We start from the raw sequence: 21,003 nt of genomic DNA on the forward strand, positions 1-21,003 counted from the left end.
TCACCTCCTTTACCCTTTCCTATCGCCTGCCCAGCCTCACTGCGCTAAAGCAAATCTCCCCCGGAATTATCCACTGATTTCATCCATTGAAATAAGTCCTGTGCTCTATTCTTATACAAAATAAAATATACCAAAAAGAAATAAGGTAAGTGATAGTGCTATACACCTGGATTTGGCTAATTATCACCTGACAGCACCTCACGTGCACTCGTTCGCTAATTTCCCACGGAAATTCCCACTTTGAAATATGCCTTGCAATCTATTCTCGTAATAAAAATATATATAAGAAAGGAAGGGAGAAGTCTAAATGACATTTACATTCACCTGGAACTACCTATTTCTTTATGTATTGCTGTGATTTCCTACCAATCATTTCTTAGCATGCAAGTTAGCAGCTGTCACCCCATTGTCACTGTCAACCTTTGCCTGCTCAGATACGCCGCGCCATTCAGTTCCTTGTCCTCCTCTCTGGTCAAACCATGTCGCACTCGCGCCCCGCCATTTCCGCCGCTTCTGCGCCCATTGCAAAGGGCCCCGTGACCTCTACCCCCAGAAAAACTCGCGTGGGAAGCAGGAAATGACTAAGTGACTGCAGTGGAACGTGAACTTGCAGAATTATCAATGATAACGATGGATAGTGACTACGATCCTTCGGGTGATTCGTGTGATGAGCTGGGTGAGGAAATCGTGCCAGAAACTCCTAGTACGAGTGCTTCAGTGTCCCAAGTTATCCCTAGCTCCTAAGGAAAGGAGCCCTTAGTGCAGCAAGGGAAGGAATTTGGGAAGGGAGTGAAAAGGCGGTGGGTTAGCCCCGGAACAATGGCCCCGCGTGACCCAGCCCACCATGAGTCCCAAGGTGAATCACCTCCCCGCTCCCCTAACCCCACTTCACTCATTTCTTCCTCTTCTTGAGCGAAATTTTCTCCTGAGTCTTCGTTGTCGGAGTCACCACCAGCACCAACAGTGAAGGCAGGAAATAGAGGAAGAGGTAAATCCCTGACTCGTAAAAGTAGAGTTGCCAGTAGAGTAAGGGCTGCTGATGCTATACAGCAACCCAGGGTCAGTGCGAGTGACCTTGAAACAGCACAATCTGCCTCACAGCCACCCTCTACCCTCACCGACCCTACACCGCCACGACAGGGAATCCTGGACGCCTTTGCGTGGAGGGAAGAGTCTGATTTTGTCCCAGAACATCTTGATTTCAACGAGAGTTCCTCAGGGATACAGCCTGCCTTAACTCTTGATGAGGATGCTGAGTGTGTTGACTTCCTTTTGGCCTTCCTTGATGACAAAGTCATGCAGCACATATGTGATGAGACCAACAGGTATGAATCACAACATGCTGCAAGTGGCACAGGTGCAGCGAAGATGCGACAGTGGACCATGCTGGGAGTGCAGGAGCTGTATGTGTTCTTCACCCTCATGTTTCTCATGCCACACTCAAAGAAACATGAGTTGGAAGAATACTGGTCCATGGACCTCTCTTATTACCCTCACCCACCTTCAATAAGTACATGGCCAGACATCGCTTCTGGAACATCATGGGAAACCTGCACTTCACCAACAATGATGTACCTTCCCAGACCGACCCACTCTGGAAGATCAGGGAGATTCTGAGCAGAATGAAGGATAAGTTTATGACATTCTTCCACCCCTTTCAGAAGGTTGTCATTGACGAATCCTTGGTTTTGTTCAGAGGACGTCTTAGGTTTGTGCAGTACATTCCAAGCAAACGCCATCGCTTTGGAATCAAGTTCTTTCTACTGTGCGACTGTAAGATGGGGTACATCCTTGTCTTCGTCATTTATTCAGCCAGCACTGTCGATCTTGATAAAACACACCCCTTTGGCTTCTCAAGCTTTGTAGTGAAAGTGCTCCTTGAAAGTATTTTGGTGGGAATCATGTGCTCTAAACTGACAACTATTATACAGCACCGAAACTTGTTAAATACCTTTCAAAGCACGGCATCGGCTCCTGCGGCACTGTCAAGAGTAATCATGCCCACTTTCCTAAATTCCCAGAGGCAGGAACCTCGCAGCGAGGAGACGTGCACCTACGCAAGTCTGAGAAGATGCTGGCAATACGGTGGCATGACAAGAGGGTAGTGCACATGCTCACCACCGTACACAAGGGGGAACTGAAAGACAGTGGGAAGGTCGACCGTAGGACAGGCGAACCTGTGAGGAAACCTGATGCTGTCTTAGACTACAATATCAACATGCCACTGGTGGACAAGTCCGACACGATGATTGGAGAGATCGACTGCCTCAGGAAGACTACTAGGTGGTACAGGAAAGTTTGCTGCATCTCATAGACATGACGATGCTGAACGCCTTCATCCTGTACAAGATGAAGGTAAAGCCACCCAAGTCCTTCTCCCTGAGGTTGTTCGCCAGGACTTATGTTCAGCAGGTGCTTGAGAGATATGGTAAGGTGACAGCAGCAGCTCCAAGGCGCCATGCAGTAAGACTTCCCAACAGACTTGAGCAGAGGGCATACATGGATCGGGACAGACTGGTGCAAATGCCTCCCACAACCAAGAGGAAGGCTGTGATCTGCAGGTGCCAGGTGTGTGCACATACCACCCGACGCACACATGAGCACAAACGCACCTCTTGGCAGTGTGCTGAGTGCCAGGTTCCCCTCTGCGTTCCCTGCTTCTTTGATTACCACAGCCAGAAGCAGTTCTAAAAGTGCAAGTGGAAAATGTAAATAATGTGTAAATAGCAAGTGAAAGCAGTGGATGTAAATATGATGGAACAGTGTATTATAGTTTTATGTTACTGCAAGTGACAGTGAATTACATAGTGTAAGTAAAATAGAAGTGTAAATATTGAAAATACTATAGAAAATGTAAAAAGAAATGTAAATAATTAGTATTATAAGAATATGAGTACAAATACTTGAGGTTATGACAGTGAAAGTGAATCCATGGCTCTCTACGTATTTTACTGAAAGAAAAATTGAATGCCTACAGTGACAATAAACTATTACTGAAGGAAACTTATGGATAAAGACTGCAGATACATATATGTGTTACATAGTAATAGGAATATAAAGGGTGAGTGTTTTTTTGAATAATAAATGACAAAATACCAGTGGCGAACTAGCGCAAGTAGGAAGCCCATACACGCTCGTAATTTTCATTGCTTTCACAGTGTTTTTTTTTTTTTGGAGTATGGATTCCAAACCACTTGATAATCATAGAATAGTGTTTCTAGTGATAATATCTGGCTGTGGTAATCATATTACGGGTTGTCAGGAAGTGTAAAGTGGAGACTTCGTTACCCAACTTCAGAGGTCTTCACAAGTCCTACGGTACTCGACGAAGGCTCAACAAACATCCCAGGAGAAAGCTGAAGGTATGTGCCATATGCATGTTTAATTTTAATATTCTAGGACTAATAACTGATTTTTGGCAAATAATTTTAGAGAGTCTGTCGGAGCGCGATTAACCCTGTGGGACACGCAAGTCGAGGCAAAACAAGCCCGGGCTTTAGGAATTAAGGAAGCTCCCTAGCACCTTTTCCCAAACGATTTATTTTGCTTATTACATCTCACTGTCCTCTTTTGCGTTATGTAAATCCTTCAAACATAGCCGTACTCTGCATAAATAACGTACAAAAGGATATTAACCAACCACATCCAAAAATAAATCGCTAAGGAAAAGGTGTTAGGGAGACTCCTTACCTGACGACAAAACAGACTACATCTCCCTCTCACTTAACCCCTTCCTTACGCTGACGTCTTTTGTAGTTATTCTTGATAGCTACGAACGATTTTATTATTATTATTTTTTTTTTTCTTACTTTGGATACCCCCCTGTGGCGGAGGGGACACAATCTGGCCGCACTATGGGGTGGTACTACTACCCTGCGGCCAGGTTGTGTTAGGAAGAATACGCCACCGTATTCCCTGGGTGTCGTAAAAGGCAACTTAAAGGGGCTGGGTGAGGGGACTAGGGACCCCCTCCTCTGTTTTTTAGCTCCTAAAACGAGGCAGACCAGAGAAAGGGATGGGGGATTGAGTTATCCCAGTACCCTGAAGATTGGGTCTATGAATGTGCGTGGATGGCTAAAAGGGAGGAGATTGGGAGAATGTTTGTCAGAAGAAAATTGGATGTGTTAGGTTTGAGTGAAACGAAGATTAAAGGGAAGGGTGAGTCTATGTTTGGAGGTGTGAATGGAAGATTGTCAGGTGTTGATAGAGGAAGGCCAAGAGAAGGTGTGGCCTTGTTAGTGAGTCCGGAAGTACAGCAGTGTGTGATTGAAAGGAAGGAGGTGTCATAGAGACTGATGTGGGTGAAAGCGAAATTTGAACGTGAGTTGTGGGTGTTTGTGAGTGCATATGGTCCTGGTAGTGAAAGGGATGAGGAAGAGTGGGAGTCTTCTGGAATGATGTTGATGAGTGTCTGCAGAGTTTTGGAGCGAACGTGAATGTGGTAATGATGGGAGATCTGAATGCTAGAGTGGGAAATGTAGCATTTGAAGGTGTAGTTGGTATGCAAGGTGTGCCTGGAAGAAATGAAAATAGGGAACGAATGATAGGGATGTGCGTTGAGCTAAAGATGGTGATTGGAAATACGCTGTTTGAGAAGAAAGATATTTATAAGTATACATGGGTGAGACAGGAGGGTGGAAGGGTTGTTGATAGAGCTTTGATGGAGTATGTGGTTGTGTCCAGGAATGTAATAGGAAGATTGTTGGATGTGAGAGTTGAGAGGAAAGGGTGGAGATATGTCTGACCACTACCTGGTGGAGGGAAAGTTAAGAGTAGGTAAGAGATGGGTGAGAGCTAGGAGGGTTAGGTGTGGCAGGGAAGTTTTGAAAGTGAGTGAGTTGGATAAAATAGAGAAAATGATAGAGTATCAGGAGAAATTGAAAGATGAGTGGAAAGCAGTGAAAGATCAGGAAAATGGCAGTGTGGAGGAGGAATGGCAGTTGTTTCAGAGTGCTGTGGTGGGGCATGCTGAAGAGGTGTGTGGTGTGAGACGTGTGGGTAGAGGTGTAAGAAAAGGAAGTGAACGGTGGTGCGAGGAAGTAAGTATGGCTGTGGGTGAGAAGAGACGTTCATATGAAGTGTGGCTGCAGAGGAAGGATGAGATGTCATATGAAACGTGTAAGGAAAAGAGGAATAGAGAGAGAAGGGCTGTGCGTGATGCTAAAGTGGCAGCAGATGAGATGTGGGGTAGGCGGCTGACAGAGAATTTTCAACAGAATAAGAAAATGTTTTGGAAGGTGAAAAGGGTGCGAAAGGGAGAGTCTGGGAAGGAAGAGCGAGTAAAAGCAGAGGATGGAAGGATGTTAATTGAGATGGATGCAGTAAGGAAGAGATGGGCAGAGTATTTTGAAAGATTGTTAAATGTAGAGGAGAAAAGGGTGGCTGAGATTGTGGTGGATGGAAGGGTGCAAGGAATAAATGTGTTGGGAGAGTTGAATGATTCTTTGATCACGAAGGAGGAAGTGGAGAAGGCAGTAAAGGAGATGAAAACATGGAAAGCTGCAGGTATGGATGGGTGTGCTGTGGAATGCCTGAAGGGTGGTGGAGTGACTATTGTTGACTGGTTAGTAAGATTGTTGAATGTGTGCTTTGTGAAAGGTATGGTGCCAATTGACTGGCCAAGTGTTTGTGTGGTCCGGTTGTATAAGGGCAAGGGTGATAAGTATGAATGTACTAGCTTTAGGAGTATAAGTCTCTTGAGTGTTGTAGGTAAGGTGTATGGCAGAGTGTTAATTATGAGAGTTAGAGAGAGTACAGAGGGAGTGATTGGTGATGAGCAGTGTGGCTTTAGGAGAGGGAGAGGATGCATGGATCAGGTGTTTGCTGTAAGACAAGTGTGTGAAAAGTATGTAGCGAAAGGCAAGGATGTGTTTTGGGTATTCATGGATTTAGAGAAAGGGTATGATAGAAAAGATAGGGAGGCTTTGTGGACTGTTTTAAGAGGGTATGGACTTGATGGTAGGTTACTAAAAGGGGTGAAGAGTTTTTATGTAAATAGTAGAGCGTGTGTAAGAGTGGGAATTGCTGTGAGTGATTGGTTTTCTGTGAGAGTGGAGCTGCGACAGGGATGTGTGATGTCGCCTTGGTTGTTTAATATTTATATGGATACTGTTGTAAGGGAGGTGAATGCAAGAGTTTTAGGTGGAAGTCTGAGTCTGGTGAATGTTGATGGTGGAGAGTGGAATCTGAAACAGCTGCTGTTTGCTGATGATACTGCATTGGTGGCTGATTCAGAGAAGAGATTGAGACAGTTGGTAGAGGAGTTTGGAAGGGTGTGTGAAAGGAGGAAATTGAAAGTAAATTAGAATAGGAGTAAAGTGATGAAGTGTACGAGGTTGGTAGATGGTAGGGGGATAAATATAGTTTTGAATGGTGAGTTGCTTGAGGAGGTAGAGTGTTTTAAATATTTAGGGTCACATGTTGCTGTGGATGGAAGAATAGATGCAGAAGTGAAGTTTAGAATGAATGAAGTAGGAAAGGTGCTGGGAGGAATGAAAAAGGTGTTTAGATGTCGTTCGCTTAGAATGGATGTAAAGAGAAGGCTGTATGAGGGTGTTGTGGTACCGACTGCATTATATGGGGCTGAAACATGGAATATGGGTGTAGCAGAGAGGAAAAGTTTGAATGTAATGGAGATGAGGTGTCTGAATAGTATGTGTGGAGTGACGTGTGTGGATCGAGTGCGAAATGATAAAGTACGAAGGAGAACTGGAGTTTTTCGGGAGATGGCTGATAGAGTTGAGCAGAGGGTGTTGCGATGGTTTGGGCATATGGAGAGAATGGATAATGAGCAATTGGTGAAAAAGATAACTAGACCTGATGTAAGAGGTGTAAGGCTGAGAGGGAGACCACGAATAGGATGGATGGACAGTGTGAAGAGAGCACTGGATGTGAGAGGGATGTCTGTTGAGCAAAGAAGAGTGGCTGTGCGTGACAGAAATTAATGGAGAGAAATTGTAAATGAATAAATGATGATGCAGTCCTAAGGGGATATTCTCCCGCATTTGGTCTGATCAGCTAGTCAGGTCAGGTGCGGGTAAGGGGATGGGTCTATTATGATGTGGCAGGGGTAAACCAGCTCTGCTGTCGGGCCCTGCTGCGGATGTCACTGATTGCACTGCGCAGGTGACCCTTGTGCGGTGTGGTGCGGTGAGGATCAGTCCCTTCTCCCCTTTGGGGCTAAGTTGCGAATGAATGTGTTTGAATGGATGAGTAAATGGGGAGTGTGTCGTCCTGTCTCGGCTACGTCCCTTTCCTTGGGGGAAGCAGCCTAGGTATATAGATAGATCGAATAGACTTTGGATAGACCTTCAAAGGAATTAATGATGGCTACATCTAACCCCTCCAGTTGAGAAAGAGAGAGAGAGAGAGAGAGAGAGAGAGAGAGAGAGAGAGAGAGAAATCACCTAACCTGCGTATAATTCCGTAAAGACTGATATACCGACACGAAAAATGAGTCCTCGGTTTGAAAGGCGTAACAGCTACACTCATTTTCACTCATCCTATTTCCCTTTTGTATTTCACGTTACCGACTCATTTTCAAGCAAGGAGCATTTAGTGAAGATCAAGGTGCTCTCCAAGTCGCTCTCTGTGCTGACAAAACTTATATAATTAGCCTATTATACATTTTTTCAAGTTTTTTTTTTCTATATAGGCAAAATACAATGTTTGATTCTGGATCACATAAGAGAATGAGATGAGGCTCCAGTATTCTTTCCAGTGTTAATAATATAGGACTAGCGTTTGAATATCTCTCAAAGGGTGAATGATTCTTGTTGATGGTTCTCCAGTTCACAGAAGTAGTGGAAGTAGTTTCAGTAGGAAACCTGACCTGACATGAGCTAATCTAAATGGGAATGAATGTGAAGGACCCACGGAGATCTGCATGACCTAAAGGAGACTAAGTAGACGAATGGATTTAACTGAGCATGACTTCGTAACCTAACTTCACATAACAAGGCCAAATGGTTGAGACAGGCCCACCTGCACTAATAAACCTGTCTGAATTTAATTTGCATGACCCCAAATGAACCGAATTTAGGTGAACGGATAGGGGTGGACCAAAATTAAGATGGATCTGATATTTGAATTGCTCTAATCTGATCGATGGGCACAGCTATACTTGCACCAAACATGTGATCGACGGGAGGACCTAAGGCTCCTGGTCCGTCCAACGCTCAGACTCGGACACTGAAGCAGACCTAACCCAGTGCTTCGTTTCATCTCGTCGATCACATGTTTCGAGCAAGTGTGGCCGTACACTGAGACTGCCTGACTGGTTCCCGCCTTGCAACTCACCACAGAGATGTAGAAGGTGCACACGAGCCCCATAAGCACGATGGAACCAAGAACAGAGAGATTGGTGACGGTGGAGAGAGCCAGGGAGGGCGCGTAGAGACACACCCCAATATACATGAACATTACAATGAGCTGACACGTGGTTCCAAGGAGACGCACTGCCCTCGACTTGAACCGCAACTCCAGGTACTGTGACACAGAAAAAAGGCATGAGCTTTATAAAGTGGACTGAGGTATTTTATTATCACTATTATTATTATTATTATTATTATTATTATTATTATTATTATTGTTGTTGTTGTTAGCAGTAGTAGTAGTAGTAGTAGTAGTATTGGTGGTGGTGATGGTGGTAGGGGTGGTGACATTATTATTATTATTATTATTATTATTGTTATTATTATTATTATTATTATTATTATTATTATTATCTGCGGTAGGTGGGGGCGCTCACCATCCACTCACTCGATACGCTGCTCTCGGGTGTCTGCTCTTTTCTCTCCTCCAACATTCTTTCCTTCCATCCTCTTCTGTCTTTCTCTCCTTCATTCTTTCTTCGTGCTTCTGCCTGCGGGTGACTTTGCACTCCTTCTTCTGTTTTTCATTCCTTCATTATTTCCTCTTCCTTCTGTCTGTGGGTGACTATACTGAATGACAAGCCAGTATGGGTTCCGTCAGGGAGGCTCCACTGGTGATCTTCTCACCTACCTTTCAGACACCTGGTCATCCTCCTTTCGGGACTTTGGCGAAAGCTTTGCCATTGCACTTGACATCTCAAAGGCTTTCGATTGAGTCTGGCATAAATCTTTAATTTCCAAACTGCCCTCTTACGGTTTATATCCTTCTATCTGTGCCTTCATCGCTAGCTTCCTTTCTGGTCGTTCTACAGCCACTGTTGTAGACGGCCATCGTTCTTCTAGATCCATCAACAGTGGTGTTCCTCAGGGCTCTGTCCTATCACCAACTGTCTTCCTTTTATTTATCAATGACCTTCTAAGCTGTACATCTAACCCTATCCACTCATACGCTGATGACTCCACCCTTCACCTTTCCATTCAGTTCCTGCAACGCCCATCTCAGCAGTTACTTCAACAAACATGGGATGAGGCTATGGCACACCTAATGTCTGACTTGGCTCGTATCTCTGACGGGTAAAAATAATCTGTTTTTTTTTAAAGCATCTAAGACTCAGTTCTTACACCTATCAACCCGACAAAATCTTCCACAGGAGTACCCACTAATGTTTAACAATATTCAGCTTAATCCTGCATCATCCTTGAACATGCTTGGGGTTTCATTTACTCGGGACTTATCTTGGAAAGATCATATTACATCTCTTGTAAAATCTGCTTCCAAGAGATTGGGTGTGCTAAGCCGACTCCGTTCTTTCTTTACCCCTGCACAATTGTTGACTCTATACAGGGTTTTTATCCGCCCCTGTGTGGAGTACAACTCTCATGTGTGGGGAGGCTCCCCACATACAGCTCTTCTCAATAGGGTGGAGTCAAAGGCTTTTTGTCTCATTAACTCTCCTCCTCTTACTGACTTCCTTCAACCTCTGTCTCTTTGCCGCACTGTTGCATCTTTTCCTCTTTTCTATCGCTACTTCAATGGTCACTGCTCCTCTGAACTGTCTGCATGCATTCCTCCATCTCTACGACGGGAACATAGCACCCGTCTAGCAGCAAACTCTGATCCCTTTTCTGTCCAACTCTCTAATGCAAGAGTTAACCGTTACTCCCAGTCCTTCATTTACGTAACAGGTCAACTCTGGAACTGTCTCCCTCTGTCTGTATTTCCTGCTGCCTATGATCTCCAGTCTTTCAAACGCAGTGTGTCCAGGCATCTCGAAATGATCGGTTCTTGAAATTGGCTCTCTGTTGTATTTTGTTTTTCTCTTGGAGGGAACTGTTATTGCGGGCTCGTGGCCTTTGGTTCGTTCTTCCTAGCATAAAAAATAAAAATGGCCCTGTACACCAGGAAACCATTTACAAAGCTGGGTGGTAACCTTATAACCAAATTTTGGTGCCTGGCGGTTTAATGAGTAATTATGGCTCTCCAATCGGATTTAGCCAGTGAAGGTTTATATCCAAGGGGTGGTTGGGGTATATTGCTCACGTAATGCCACTCAGGGAAGAGTGAGGCTGGTCACTCTCATCTTAAATGTCAAGACCAACTTGCCTAACCCCTGGCTCCTACGCTCCTCATGAGGCGATGTAGGATTGGATGATGATATTATTATTATTAATATGCTAGGTGTTTAAGGGTCAGCTTCCCGTCCCTTGAACGCCTAGTGTGCAGCTGGGTTCTCTTTCTAGACAGGAGCTTAGACAAATAAGAGAGAGGCAGGACACAAAAACTCAAGGCAACAACCTTACACGTGTATTGACTAATTCTATACATGGAACAGGTAGATGTCACAACAACAGGAATCTGGGTAATTATAAGTCATGTACTAGTATCGTAGTATCGCACAGGATACTATTTAGACAATAGTTCAGGATAGCAGGTGAATGGCACACTAAATAGTGTTTGTAGTATTTTGGGCAGAGAAATAGATCACTGTCACTTGGAGGAAAATATAAACTGTATTTAGGCTGGGCAATTATTTCACTGGTCTTGCAGTGCAGAGGAATTACACTATGAAGCCCGAGTCTCATGTTCACAGAAATCACTGCAGTCTTATTAGATCTTTCTTCTTACACTCACTATGTCACTGCCAAAATCATAATTATCACACATTACTAGGCCTTGGACTTATGTTCCCTTGGATGATACACTGCCCGATATTCCTGTCACAATTACACTGTCACTGCACTCTTCACTGTCACTCACTGTCAGTGAGGTGGCGGCGTGGTTAGTGGGGGGCGGCGGGAGGCCTCACAGCCCGACTCCTGATGGGAACTGAGTCCCGCCTGTGGCCTTTGTGTCCAGCAGCCACGGGATCGCTCATAGGGGCATCCTCTCTCGTCCGGGGCTGTGGGTGGCGAAGGGCCCTGTACTGTGAGAGCTGGGAGTTGGAGTGTGGCTCTCTGGGCTGGGGCCGAACAGCCTCCTGAAGTGCTCACTTAGGCACTGGACAGAGGACGAGGGTCGTTTACGTCGGGGTGGGGAGAGGCCTCGCCCAGGGGTTCTGGGGGCAGCCCGGTGGCTGCGATTTCCTGCTGTCAGGAGTGCCATCAGGAGTGAGCTGTGGCATCGGTCGTTGTCGGAGTCCATCAGGTAGGGTCCCTCTGGAGCAGGCTGGGTGGATTACAACCCTGGGGATAGCACAGGGCCTCTCCACAGGTCCTCGGGACTGGGACCTTCCTCCTGGAGGAAGTCACGTCATGGGGGTGTGGCAGCACCTGACTGGAGTGGCTACTGGCCATCTCCTGCAGTAGGGCCCGGCTGCTGGCTATGGCCTTTTAGGGGCATGGCTTCTGGTCATCGCTGAGGCCTGGCTACTGGCCGTGGCCTGTGTGGGGGAGCAGCTACCGGCCGTCTCCTGAAGGAGGGGTGAGCGGCTACTGGCCATTCAAGGGCACCTTCGGAATGGCTACTGGCCGTCTTCTGACAAAGGCGGGAGTGGCTACCTGCCGTCTTCTGACAAAAGGCGGGAGTGGCTACCGGCCGTCTTCTGACGAAGGCGGGAGTGGCTTCCGGCCATCTCCTGAAGGAGGGGTGAGTGGCTACTGGCCATCTCAAGGGCACTTTCGGAGCAGCTACCGGCCATCCCCTGACAAAGGGAAGAGTGGCTACTGGCCGTCTCCTGAAGGATGGGTGAGCGGCTACTGGCCGTCTCCTGAAGGATGGGTGAGCGGCTGCTGGCCATCTCAAGGGGACCTTCGGAATGGCTGATGGCCGTCTTCTGACAAAGGCGGGAGTAGCTACAGGCAATCTTCTGACGAAGGGGGGAGTGGCTACAGGCCGTCTCCTGAAGGACAGGTGAGTGGCTACAGGCCGTCTCCTGAAGGAGAGGTGAGTGGCTACTGGCCGTCTCAAGGGCACCTTCAGAGCAGCTACTGGCCGTCTCCTGATGAAAGCGGGACCGGCTACCGTCCATCTACTGAAAGAGGGATAAGCAGCTACCGGCCGTCTCTAGGACACATTTTGAGCGGCTTCCGGCCGTCTCTAGGACACATTTTGAGCGGCTTCCGGCCGTCTCCTGACGAAGGCAGGAGTGGCTACTGGCCATCTCCTGAAGCAGGGGTGAGCAGCTGCAGGCTGTCTCAAAAAGGGCGTGGCTACTGGCCTTCGCTGGGGTGCTGCCTGGAGCTAGAGTAATAGCTCCACCCCGATCCTGTCGAGGGTCAGCTCGCCTGCAAGATAGTCTCCTTTTCCTGCTATGGTGGCAGTGGGCAAGTTCCGGGTCATAGGGGTGCGCGGCCCGGGCAGACTTATGTCCCTGTCGCCCGGGGTCGGGTTGCGCTCTGTCTGCCCCTCCATAGGCTCCTCCCGGGGGTGTCGTGTTGTCCTAAGTCAGTATTCCTGGCATTTTAATTACTATTATTATTATTATTATTATTTTTATCATTATTATCATCGTCTCTCCTATCTCCAAACAATATATTCAGATTATGGGAGATGTATCAAACGCAAAGGAGGCAATTTATCCCAGTTAATCCCATTATTGGCACACCTTCTTAATAATTTAAATACAGCAATCTGCCTCTAAGGAAAACTAAGAGAGTACGTCATACGAAGGGAATAACCACTACGAAGACAAATATATCTTTTACTGTGTTTAATCTTGCAATACTTCCAGCTTGCATCCCATCTCCAAGTACCCCCAAAACAATGGCGTTAATTTAGTGAGCATACATGGCCATATTATTGAAACTGAGATTAGTTTTTTATTATTTTTATTATTTACAGGAATTTCTCAAACATTTAAAGATCATGTACAGTCAAAGAAGCAACTGTCTTCCCAGTTCTCTCTCTCTAAAAAAAAAATACAACTGGCGAAATGCAATGAAAACCCATAAAGGTACTAGTGTGTGTTCAAGATGGGTCGATATTTCCGTTATGTCTTCGTCACAGTTTGGAAGATACTTGTGTGTGTCTGTACAGTAACATGTTTGAACTTTTTTTTTATTAATTTTACTTCATGCCGTCGTGTGGGATGCAGGCCGATCACATTTAACAGTAATAACAAGCGTTCCCCCAAGTAGTCCAAATTGAAAGCTTGTTTACATTTTCGTGCACTCAGCTTTTATAAAGCAGATCCTAAATACCTACACCATGATTACGTCTTTCTGATTCGTGCATTACTCTCAACTTGAACCACAGCCGCAGGTGCAACATCACAAAGCTGGGAGTTTACTGGGCTCTCACCAAGTTATAAATGATAGTTATAGAGAATTGCCTGAAATAGAATAACAACGAAATAGCCACCAAATTGCCTAGCCTATGATAGCAGGAACCATGCATGGCATGTGAGGTGCCCTCAGTGCCTGCGGAGGATGCCAAGTAAGAAGAAGCACAACAACAGAGCCTCACCATTTTGTGCCTGCCTCACAACCCTGCCATCCAGTTTAGTGCCAAGCTCACGGGGATGTTAACCCTTCACCACCATACCTGTACAGGTTGTGGTACCCAGCAGCAGCCACATCATACAAAGAGGGGCGACATCCCCAGACCACAGCGTAAGAGGAGACAAAGCCATCATCAACTGGGTGACAGCTGCCTCAAACAGACTGCTTCAACTGACACAGTAACGATCCAGACCGTTTGCATTGCCACGGTGGCCACTCAGGCCAAAGTTACCCTCATCCAGGTTGTAAAAGAGTATGGCAATTTAGACCAAGTTAGTGAAAAGTATGGCATTTTAGACCAGTTTAGAAAAGAGGATGACAATTTTAGACCAAGTCAGAAATGAGTATGGCATTTTAGACCAAGTTAGAAAAGGAAATGTCAAGTTTACACCCAGTTAGAGTGAAAAGAGTGGAGGCCAAACACTGACCTGACTAATGGACACAAGACGCAGGTTGTAGAAGAGTGGAAGGGTGAGCTGGTGGGTGACGATGCTGCCCAACACCACGCCCAGCAGAGTGACCACTATTTGTGTCCCATATAAGTACACTTCAGTGGGATTCCCTGAAGAAAAATTGGGATGGGATTGAAATGGGTTTAGGGAAATACTTTGAGAGAATGGAAGACTGACTAGAAGAGTGAGGAGGTGGAGGGGGAGACCAAGGATGAGATGGAGGGATGGAGTGGAGAGGATGTAGAATGAGAGACTGAACAGAAGAGTGCATGTGAGTGAGAAGGAAGGGGAGAGGGAGACCAAGGATGAGATGAAGGGATGAAGTGGAGAGGACGGAGAATTAGAGACTAACTAGAAGAGTGAGAGTGAGGTGAAGGGGGAGAGGAGGAGGGGGAGACCAAGGATGAGATGGAGGGACAGAGTGGAGAGGATGGAAAATTAAAAACTGACTAGGAGAGATGTTGATTCCTTCAGTTTTAGCCATTAATATTCTGCTATGACTTGTTTGAATATCATGTTATTTTACTGAAAGATTTGTTTATGGAAGAATGTATATGAATTTACTGCATCACTCTTCTTGTTGAATAGTGAACCCTGACGAGAGAGAGAGAGAGAGAGAGAGAGAGAGAGAGAGAGAGAGAGAGAGACTAACCTAGTACAGATATAGCCGAGATGATGCCACCAAGGAGAGAGAGTGCCACAGGGAAGGGTGTCATGGCGCCGCTGCCCATCAAGTACTCCTGCGTGGACTCCTTGCCGCGACTCCTGTAGGCTGTCCACACCCCGATACCGACCGACACCGCCAGCATGAGACTAAACAGAGCATAATCCACGGCGGTGAAGTGCTCAGCAGCGTGACTCTCATCCACTCCCGACGCCATCACTCCACGACCCCGACACTGCTACCAAGAAAGACGGTATTGATTAGGTTCAGTTCACGTTCTGTACACAGTGTTTTGGCGCTAAGTTTGATCTCTACTTTTTCTGTCTTCTCCTTTACTCTAACGAAACCAACCCCAACAGACTAACAAACTACCAAGAAAGACGGTATTGATTACGTTCAGTTCACGTTCTGTACACAGTTTTTTGGCGCTAAGTTTGATTTCCATAAATAAAGGATCGAAAATTAGGCACAAAATTCTTACCTGTCGACTGCAGTTAAGCGATTTAATTTCTAAGACACATTTTTCTCCAAAAATACGATACGTGGAGCATTTTATCTATCAGTATATCTGTCTATTTCTATCTATCTATCTATCTATTCAGATGCCTTAATCATCTCTCTCTCTCTCTCTCTCTCTCTCTCTCTCTCTCTCTCTCTCTCTCTCTCTCTCTCTCTCTCTCTCCATCCTTCTATTTGCTTCCGATACCTATTTGTTGTCAGTCCACACACGATAAAAATACGAGAGAGAGAGAGAGAGATGTACGGAAGAAAATATAGAGGAGAAAGGAAGGAGGGAAAGAGAGTAAAAGAAGAGATTTGGAAAGGAAAATGAAACTAGGAGAGAGAGAGAGAGAGAGAGAGAGAGAGAGAGAGGTGCAGTGTGTCGGTGGGTAACTTAGTGTTCTTAAGTTAGCTGAGAGGGTGTCCCAAGGCGCCACTAAGTTAACCTGTCCGTGTAGATAGAGAGATCGATAGATAGACTGGGGCAGATAGATGGGTAGACTGACAGACTGGGGCAGATAGATAGATAGACTGAGGTAGACTGGGACAGATAGATAGATAGACTGAGGTAGACTGGGGCAGATAGATAGACAGACTGAGGTAGACTGGGGCAGATAGATAGATAGACTGAGGTAGACTGGGACAGATAGATAGACAGACTGAGGTAGACTGGGACGGATAGATACACAGACTGAGGTAGACTGGGGCAGATAGATAGATAGACTGAGGTAGACTGGGACAGATAGATAGACAGACTGAGGTAGACTGGGACGGATAGATACACAGACTGAGGTAGACTGGGGCAGATAGATAGATAGACTGAGGTAGACTGGGACAGATAGATAGACAGAGGTAGACTGGAGCAGATAGATAGACTGATTGGTTGGTAAATAGACTGAGGCAGATAGATATATAGACTGAGGCAGATAGATATATAGACTGAGGCAGATAGATATATAGACTGAGGCAGATAGATAAATAGACTGTGGCAGAATGAGATAGATAGACTGAGGCAAAATGATAGATATATAGATAGACTGAAGCAAAATGATAGATAGATAGATAGAAAGATAGATAGACTGAGGCAGAATGATAGATAGGTAGATAGATAAGTAGATCAGACAGGCAGACAGAGATAGACAAATAGACAGATAGATAGATAGACGGATGGATTTTGTAGCTCCATCTGTATCAACCCACATTAGGTCCACTTCTTTGCTGTGGGAGAGTGACAGCCAGATCTAACCCTTACAAATATTGGCTAAGTACGAAGGAGGTGTGTAAGCAGGAAGAGTGATGCATGGTTTGCTTTCTCTCTCTCTCTCTCTCTCTCTCTCTCTCTCTCTCTCTCTCTCTCTCTCTCTCTCTCTCTCTCTCTCTCTCTCTCCTGGAATATCTTGAGTGATAATCATTAGGGTGGGACCGACTGACAGGGCCATTCCTAGAGATGTTTCTGCATCAAAATGAATAAATAAATAAATAAATCCTCGGGTGGAAGGGGCTAATCTCTCTCTCTCTCTCTCTCTCTCTCTCTCTCTCTCAATTTTAGTATGAATGTATCTATTGATCTCTCTGTTTTTCTAAAGTATCTCAGTATCTGTCTATCTATCTATCTATCCATCTGCCTACCTATCTGTTTATCTATCTGTCTGTCTATCAATCTATCTTAACATTTTTGTTGTCTGTCTATTTATCTATCAATGAATCAGTTACTCTCTCTCTCTCTCTCTCTCTCTCTCTCGTACATAGGATATTAAACCCACACTCATTTTCTCTTAGAATTTGTAAACGATCGACCAAAAAATTTTGCCGTATAAGACGCAGTGTGACATTTTTTTTTTTTTACTTTATTGATTTTATCACTTATTTTTAGGTAATTAAAATAACTGGACTTTTTTTAAATAACTGAAAAAGATCTGGGATTTGTTACTTTTTTTTTTTTTCCTCATATCCAAACTCATTTCTTGGGAATGCCACCATTTATTGAGGATATGTTGATTTGGTTCTTAAAACTGTGATTCTTATATAATAATAATATTAATAATAATAATAATAATAATAATTATTATTATTATTATTATTATTATTATTACTACTACTACTACTACTAGTACTACTACTACTACTACTACTGCTGCTGCTGCTGCTGTTGTTGCTACTACTACTACTACTATTACTAATACTGCTATTACTATTACTACACTACTACTACTACTACTACTACTACTACTACTACTACTACTACTACTACTATTATCATTATTATTATTATTATTATTATTATTATTATTATTATTATCAGAAAAACTGACCTAAATTGACATTACCCTCAATTGACCTTGACCTAAATTGTTACCGCATGAGTTTACCAAAGTCTCTGTTCGTGTTGTGGGTGTGAAAATAGGAGTGGATGTACTAACCCTACCTGAGACGTGTTGTGTGAATGGCTTAGCTTATAAGTCGGCATTGTGTACTGTGCTGGAGTATAGCTTATGCTACTTGTAATTAGCCAACACTACTAATGCCCCATTTAAGCTGCATACGGGGACACAGATTGGTGATTTCTTGGTATACCCAGCGGCCGTACGTGTGTGCCAGGACTTCCCACTCTCTGTTGCAGATGTGTGCTCAGTTGTTCAGTCCACTGACATTACCACCCCATCTAATCTTGAATCTCATGTGAAACAGAGTGATTATCCAGAGTACAGAAGTCAGTTGCTTAATCTCTTGCGAGACTATCATGAAGTAGTAGCCCTACCCGGTGAGAACATGGGTAAAACTAGCGTACTCCAGTACAATATTAGATTACAGCCCGAAGCTCAACCAGTGTAGGCCTATATCGCTGCCTACCTTTTACCACACAACCAACTCCAACAGGTTGATCGTCTTATTCAGGAAATTTGGAATCCAACATTATTGAACAGTCTGACAGTCCATGGAACAATCCACTATTTCTCGTTCCAAAGCAAGGTCGTGAGTTGCGACCAGTCATTGATTACAGACGCGTAAATGCGCTGACTGTCCCGAACAGATTTCCAATTCCTGTACGCACTGATTTGTTGGAATCCTTAGGCGAAAACAAGTGTTTTCTCCTCCCTAGATCTTTTGAGTGGCAACTGGTAAGTAGAAATGGAGGACTCATCTGGTCCAATCACTATTTTTAGCACCCCATCCGGTCTTTACCAGTTCCGTAGACTCCCATTTGGCTTGAGAAATGCACCATCGGCATTCATGCAGCTAATTCATACAGTTTTCGCCGGCATGATAGGTCACTCAGTCTTTCCTTATCTAGACGATGTCATAATCACTAGTCATTCTGTAGAAGAACACTTAGAAAAATTGGCCAAGGTGTTCATCAGGCTCAAACAAGCTGGCCTGAAAAGCAAACTGTCAAAGTACTATTTTTTATGTAAGAAGCTACAGTTCCTAGGACATGTCGTCGATGCTCATGGAATTCATACATTAGATGACCAGGTCAGTGGAGTAACAAACTTCCCTACTCCCACCAACACAGATGTAGTACGTAGTTTTCTCGGCCTTAGTGGCTACTGTTGTCATTTCATCAAAAAGTACGCCCAAATTGCTGTGCCATTAACGAAACTGTTAAAGAAGGACGAGCCTTTTATGTGGTCAGATGAACAAGTTACCGTGTTTACCACCTTGAAAACTGCTCCTGCACTAGCCCCTGTTTTGGCATTCCCTGATTATTCAAAACCATTTCTTCTATGTACTGATGCTTCCGGAGTGGGCCTCGGTGCTGTTCTCATGCAAGGTGACTCCGAAGGAAGGAAACGTGCCATTGCCTAGGCCAGCCGTGTGTCAAACTCAGTAGAAAAGAATTACAGTGTAACCCATTGGGAATCCCCCTGAAACATTTCCACGATATCATCTATGGTTACCCTATTCACATCCAAACAGACCATCTTCCTCTGTGTGACCTGTTTTGGGGATGTAATCTTACCGGTCGACTTGCACGTTGGGCAGTCACTGTTTATGACTGTAATCCAACCTTTGAATACATTCCAGTGAGATCAAATGTTGTAGCCGATGCCCTTTCTTGGCATATAACCACATTCTCCACTGGTTGTGACGTAAATTTAGCATTCAGTTATAACACTCCCCACGGGTTGCAGCGTGTTGATCCTCAATGGTCTCAGGTCATATACCTGGTGATGATTCTTCCTTGCCCAAGTTACCAGTCCCTGTATCTGATATCTTCCTTGACAGTTGGTGGATAGCGAGTGGGATAAACATAATTTCACGTCTTCTGTGGGCAATCTCTCTGTTATTGCCCCCTTGCCCATGGTACTGCACCTTCCATGACAATAGTCTGTTTCTGCCCCCAGCCTCCAGCCTCTTTGCAGTTTTGGTGTGGTTCTCCTACGGAATACCTAACTGTAGTTCTGCTATGGAATACCTAACTGTGGTTCTGTTATGGGAATACCTAACCCACACCAATCCCCACCTGCCACCACGCCACCACAACCCCAGTAAGTCCTCCACCACTAGCCACCCTACCTGCCTGAACTGCCAGTCCTGTAAAACACATTAGTGCATTACCACCCTGCCCGGGCTTAACGATTTAGCCATCATAGCCCCAACCGTCCCCCCCCAACCCCCACTACAGTGAGTAGCCCCCAACCACCACCAAGCTTGGAGCATCATCACCACCCAACACCAAGCCGCCCTGACGTCATGAAAGAGGGAGTATGGCCACTCACGGAGGGCTACGTCACAGTCTTCCGCTCCTATCATCTTCTCGCCTTGTCTCTTACATAACATTATCATCCCACACTCTTGTCATAATCCTCTTCATAAGCATCACCTCTAACTTCAACTTATTTTATAGGAAAGGCAAGTGCTTGTGGGCCCTTCAGGCCCCTTGCATTTGCTCCTGCGGAGGGCTTTCGCATTGCTACAATATATTTTAGTTATTACTGTCGGCAAAAATTTCTACGAAGATCCTGTGCCGGGCGCCTGAAGCAGCGTTTTTTGGTCAAAATGTAATCTCTCATTATATATAGTAAAGTTTTTCAATCGTGATAGGACCAAGTTTTTTCACATCAGCGATTTTTTTTTGCGATTTCTGCACCAATTTTGGTGCGATATGAATGTGTAGTTTCGGCTGCCGAAAATACACACACACACACGCACACACACACACACACACACACACACACACACACACACACACACACACACACACACACACACACACACACACGCTTACTGCTATAGTATAAATGTTGTGGGTCTACGTGCTGGCAGTGCTGACCCTAGTAGGGTCTGGATTGGGTGAGGACGATGGTGTCATACGGCCTGGGGCCTTGGTTGGTGTGGTATTCGAGGTAATGGTGGTGAAAGATGTAGTCTCCTTGTGCTACGACCTAGAGCTGCTGGCTGCCGTGGCCATCACCCTGCCAGATTTCACACACCAGCTAGAGGAGTTACAGGCTCTTCTGTCTGCTATCAAGGAACAACATCCAAAGGATGCATTTTGATACCCACTCTACCTACCCATATGCTGGAAGATGGATTATGTAAGGCTTCAATTGTCTCATCTCCAAGACTCTTT

General features: G+C 45.1%; 1 protein-coding gene across 1 annotated transcript in view; it reads right to left on the minus strand.

Moving 5' to 3' along the window:
- Positions 1-15,144, minus strand: part of LOC145399298 (sodium-coupled monocarboxylate transporter 1-like) — a 37,915-nt gene extending 22,771 nt beyond the window's left edge. The window contains exons 1-3 of the mRNA XM_080271966.1: positions 14,916-15,144; positions 14,240-14,373; positions 8,299-8,487 (exon numbers count right to left, since the gene is read on the minus strand). Coding sequence (XP_080128092.1) covers positions 8,299-8,487; positions 14,240-14,373; positions 14,916-15,144 — 552 coding nt within the window. The remainder of the gene's footprint in view (positions 1-8,298; positions 8,488-14,239; positions 14,374-14,915) is intronic.
- Between the last annotated feature and the right edge of the window lie 5,859 nt (positions 15,145-21,003).

The sequence above is a fragment of the Coenobita brevimanus genome, chromosome 48, assembly GCF_032717465.1.
Source record: "Coenobita brevimanus isolate Jiangsu-jjx chromosome 48, ASM3271746v2, whole genome shotgun sequence".
Classification (NCBI taxonomy): Eukaryota; Metazoa; Arthropoda; class Malacostraca; order Decapoda; family Coenobitidae; genus Coenobita; species Coenobita brevimanus.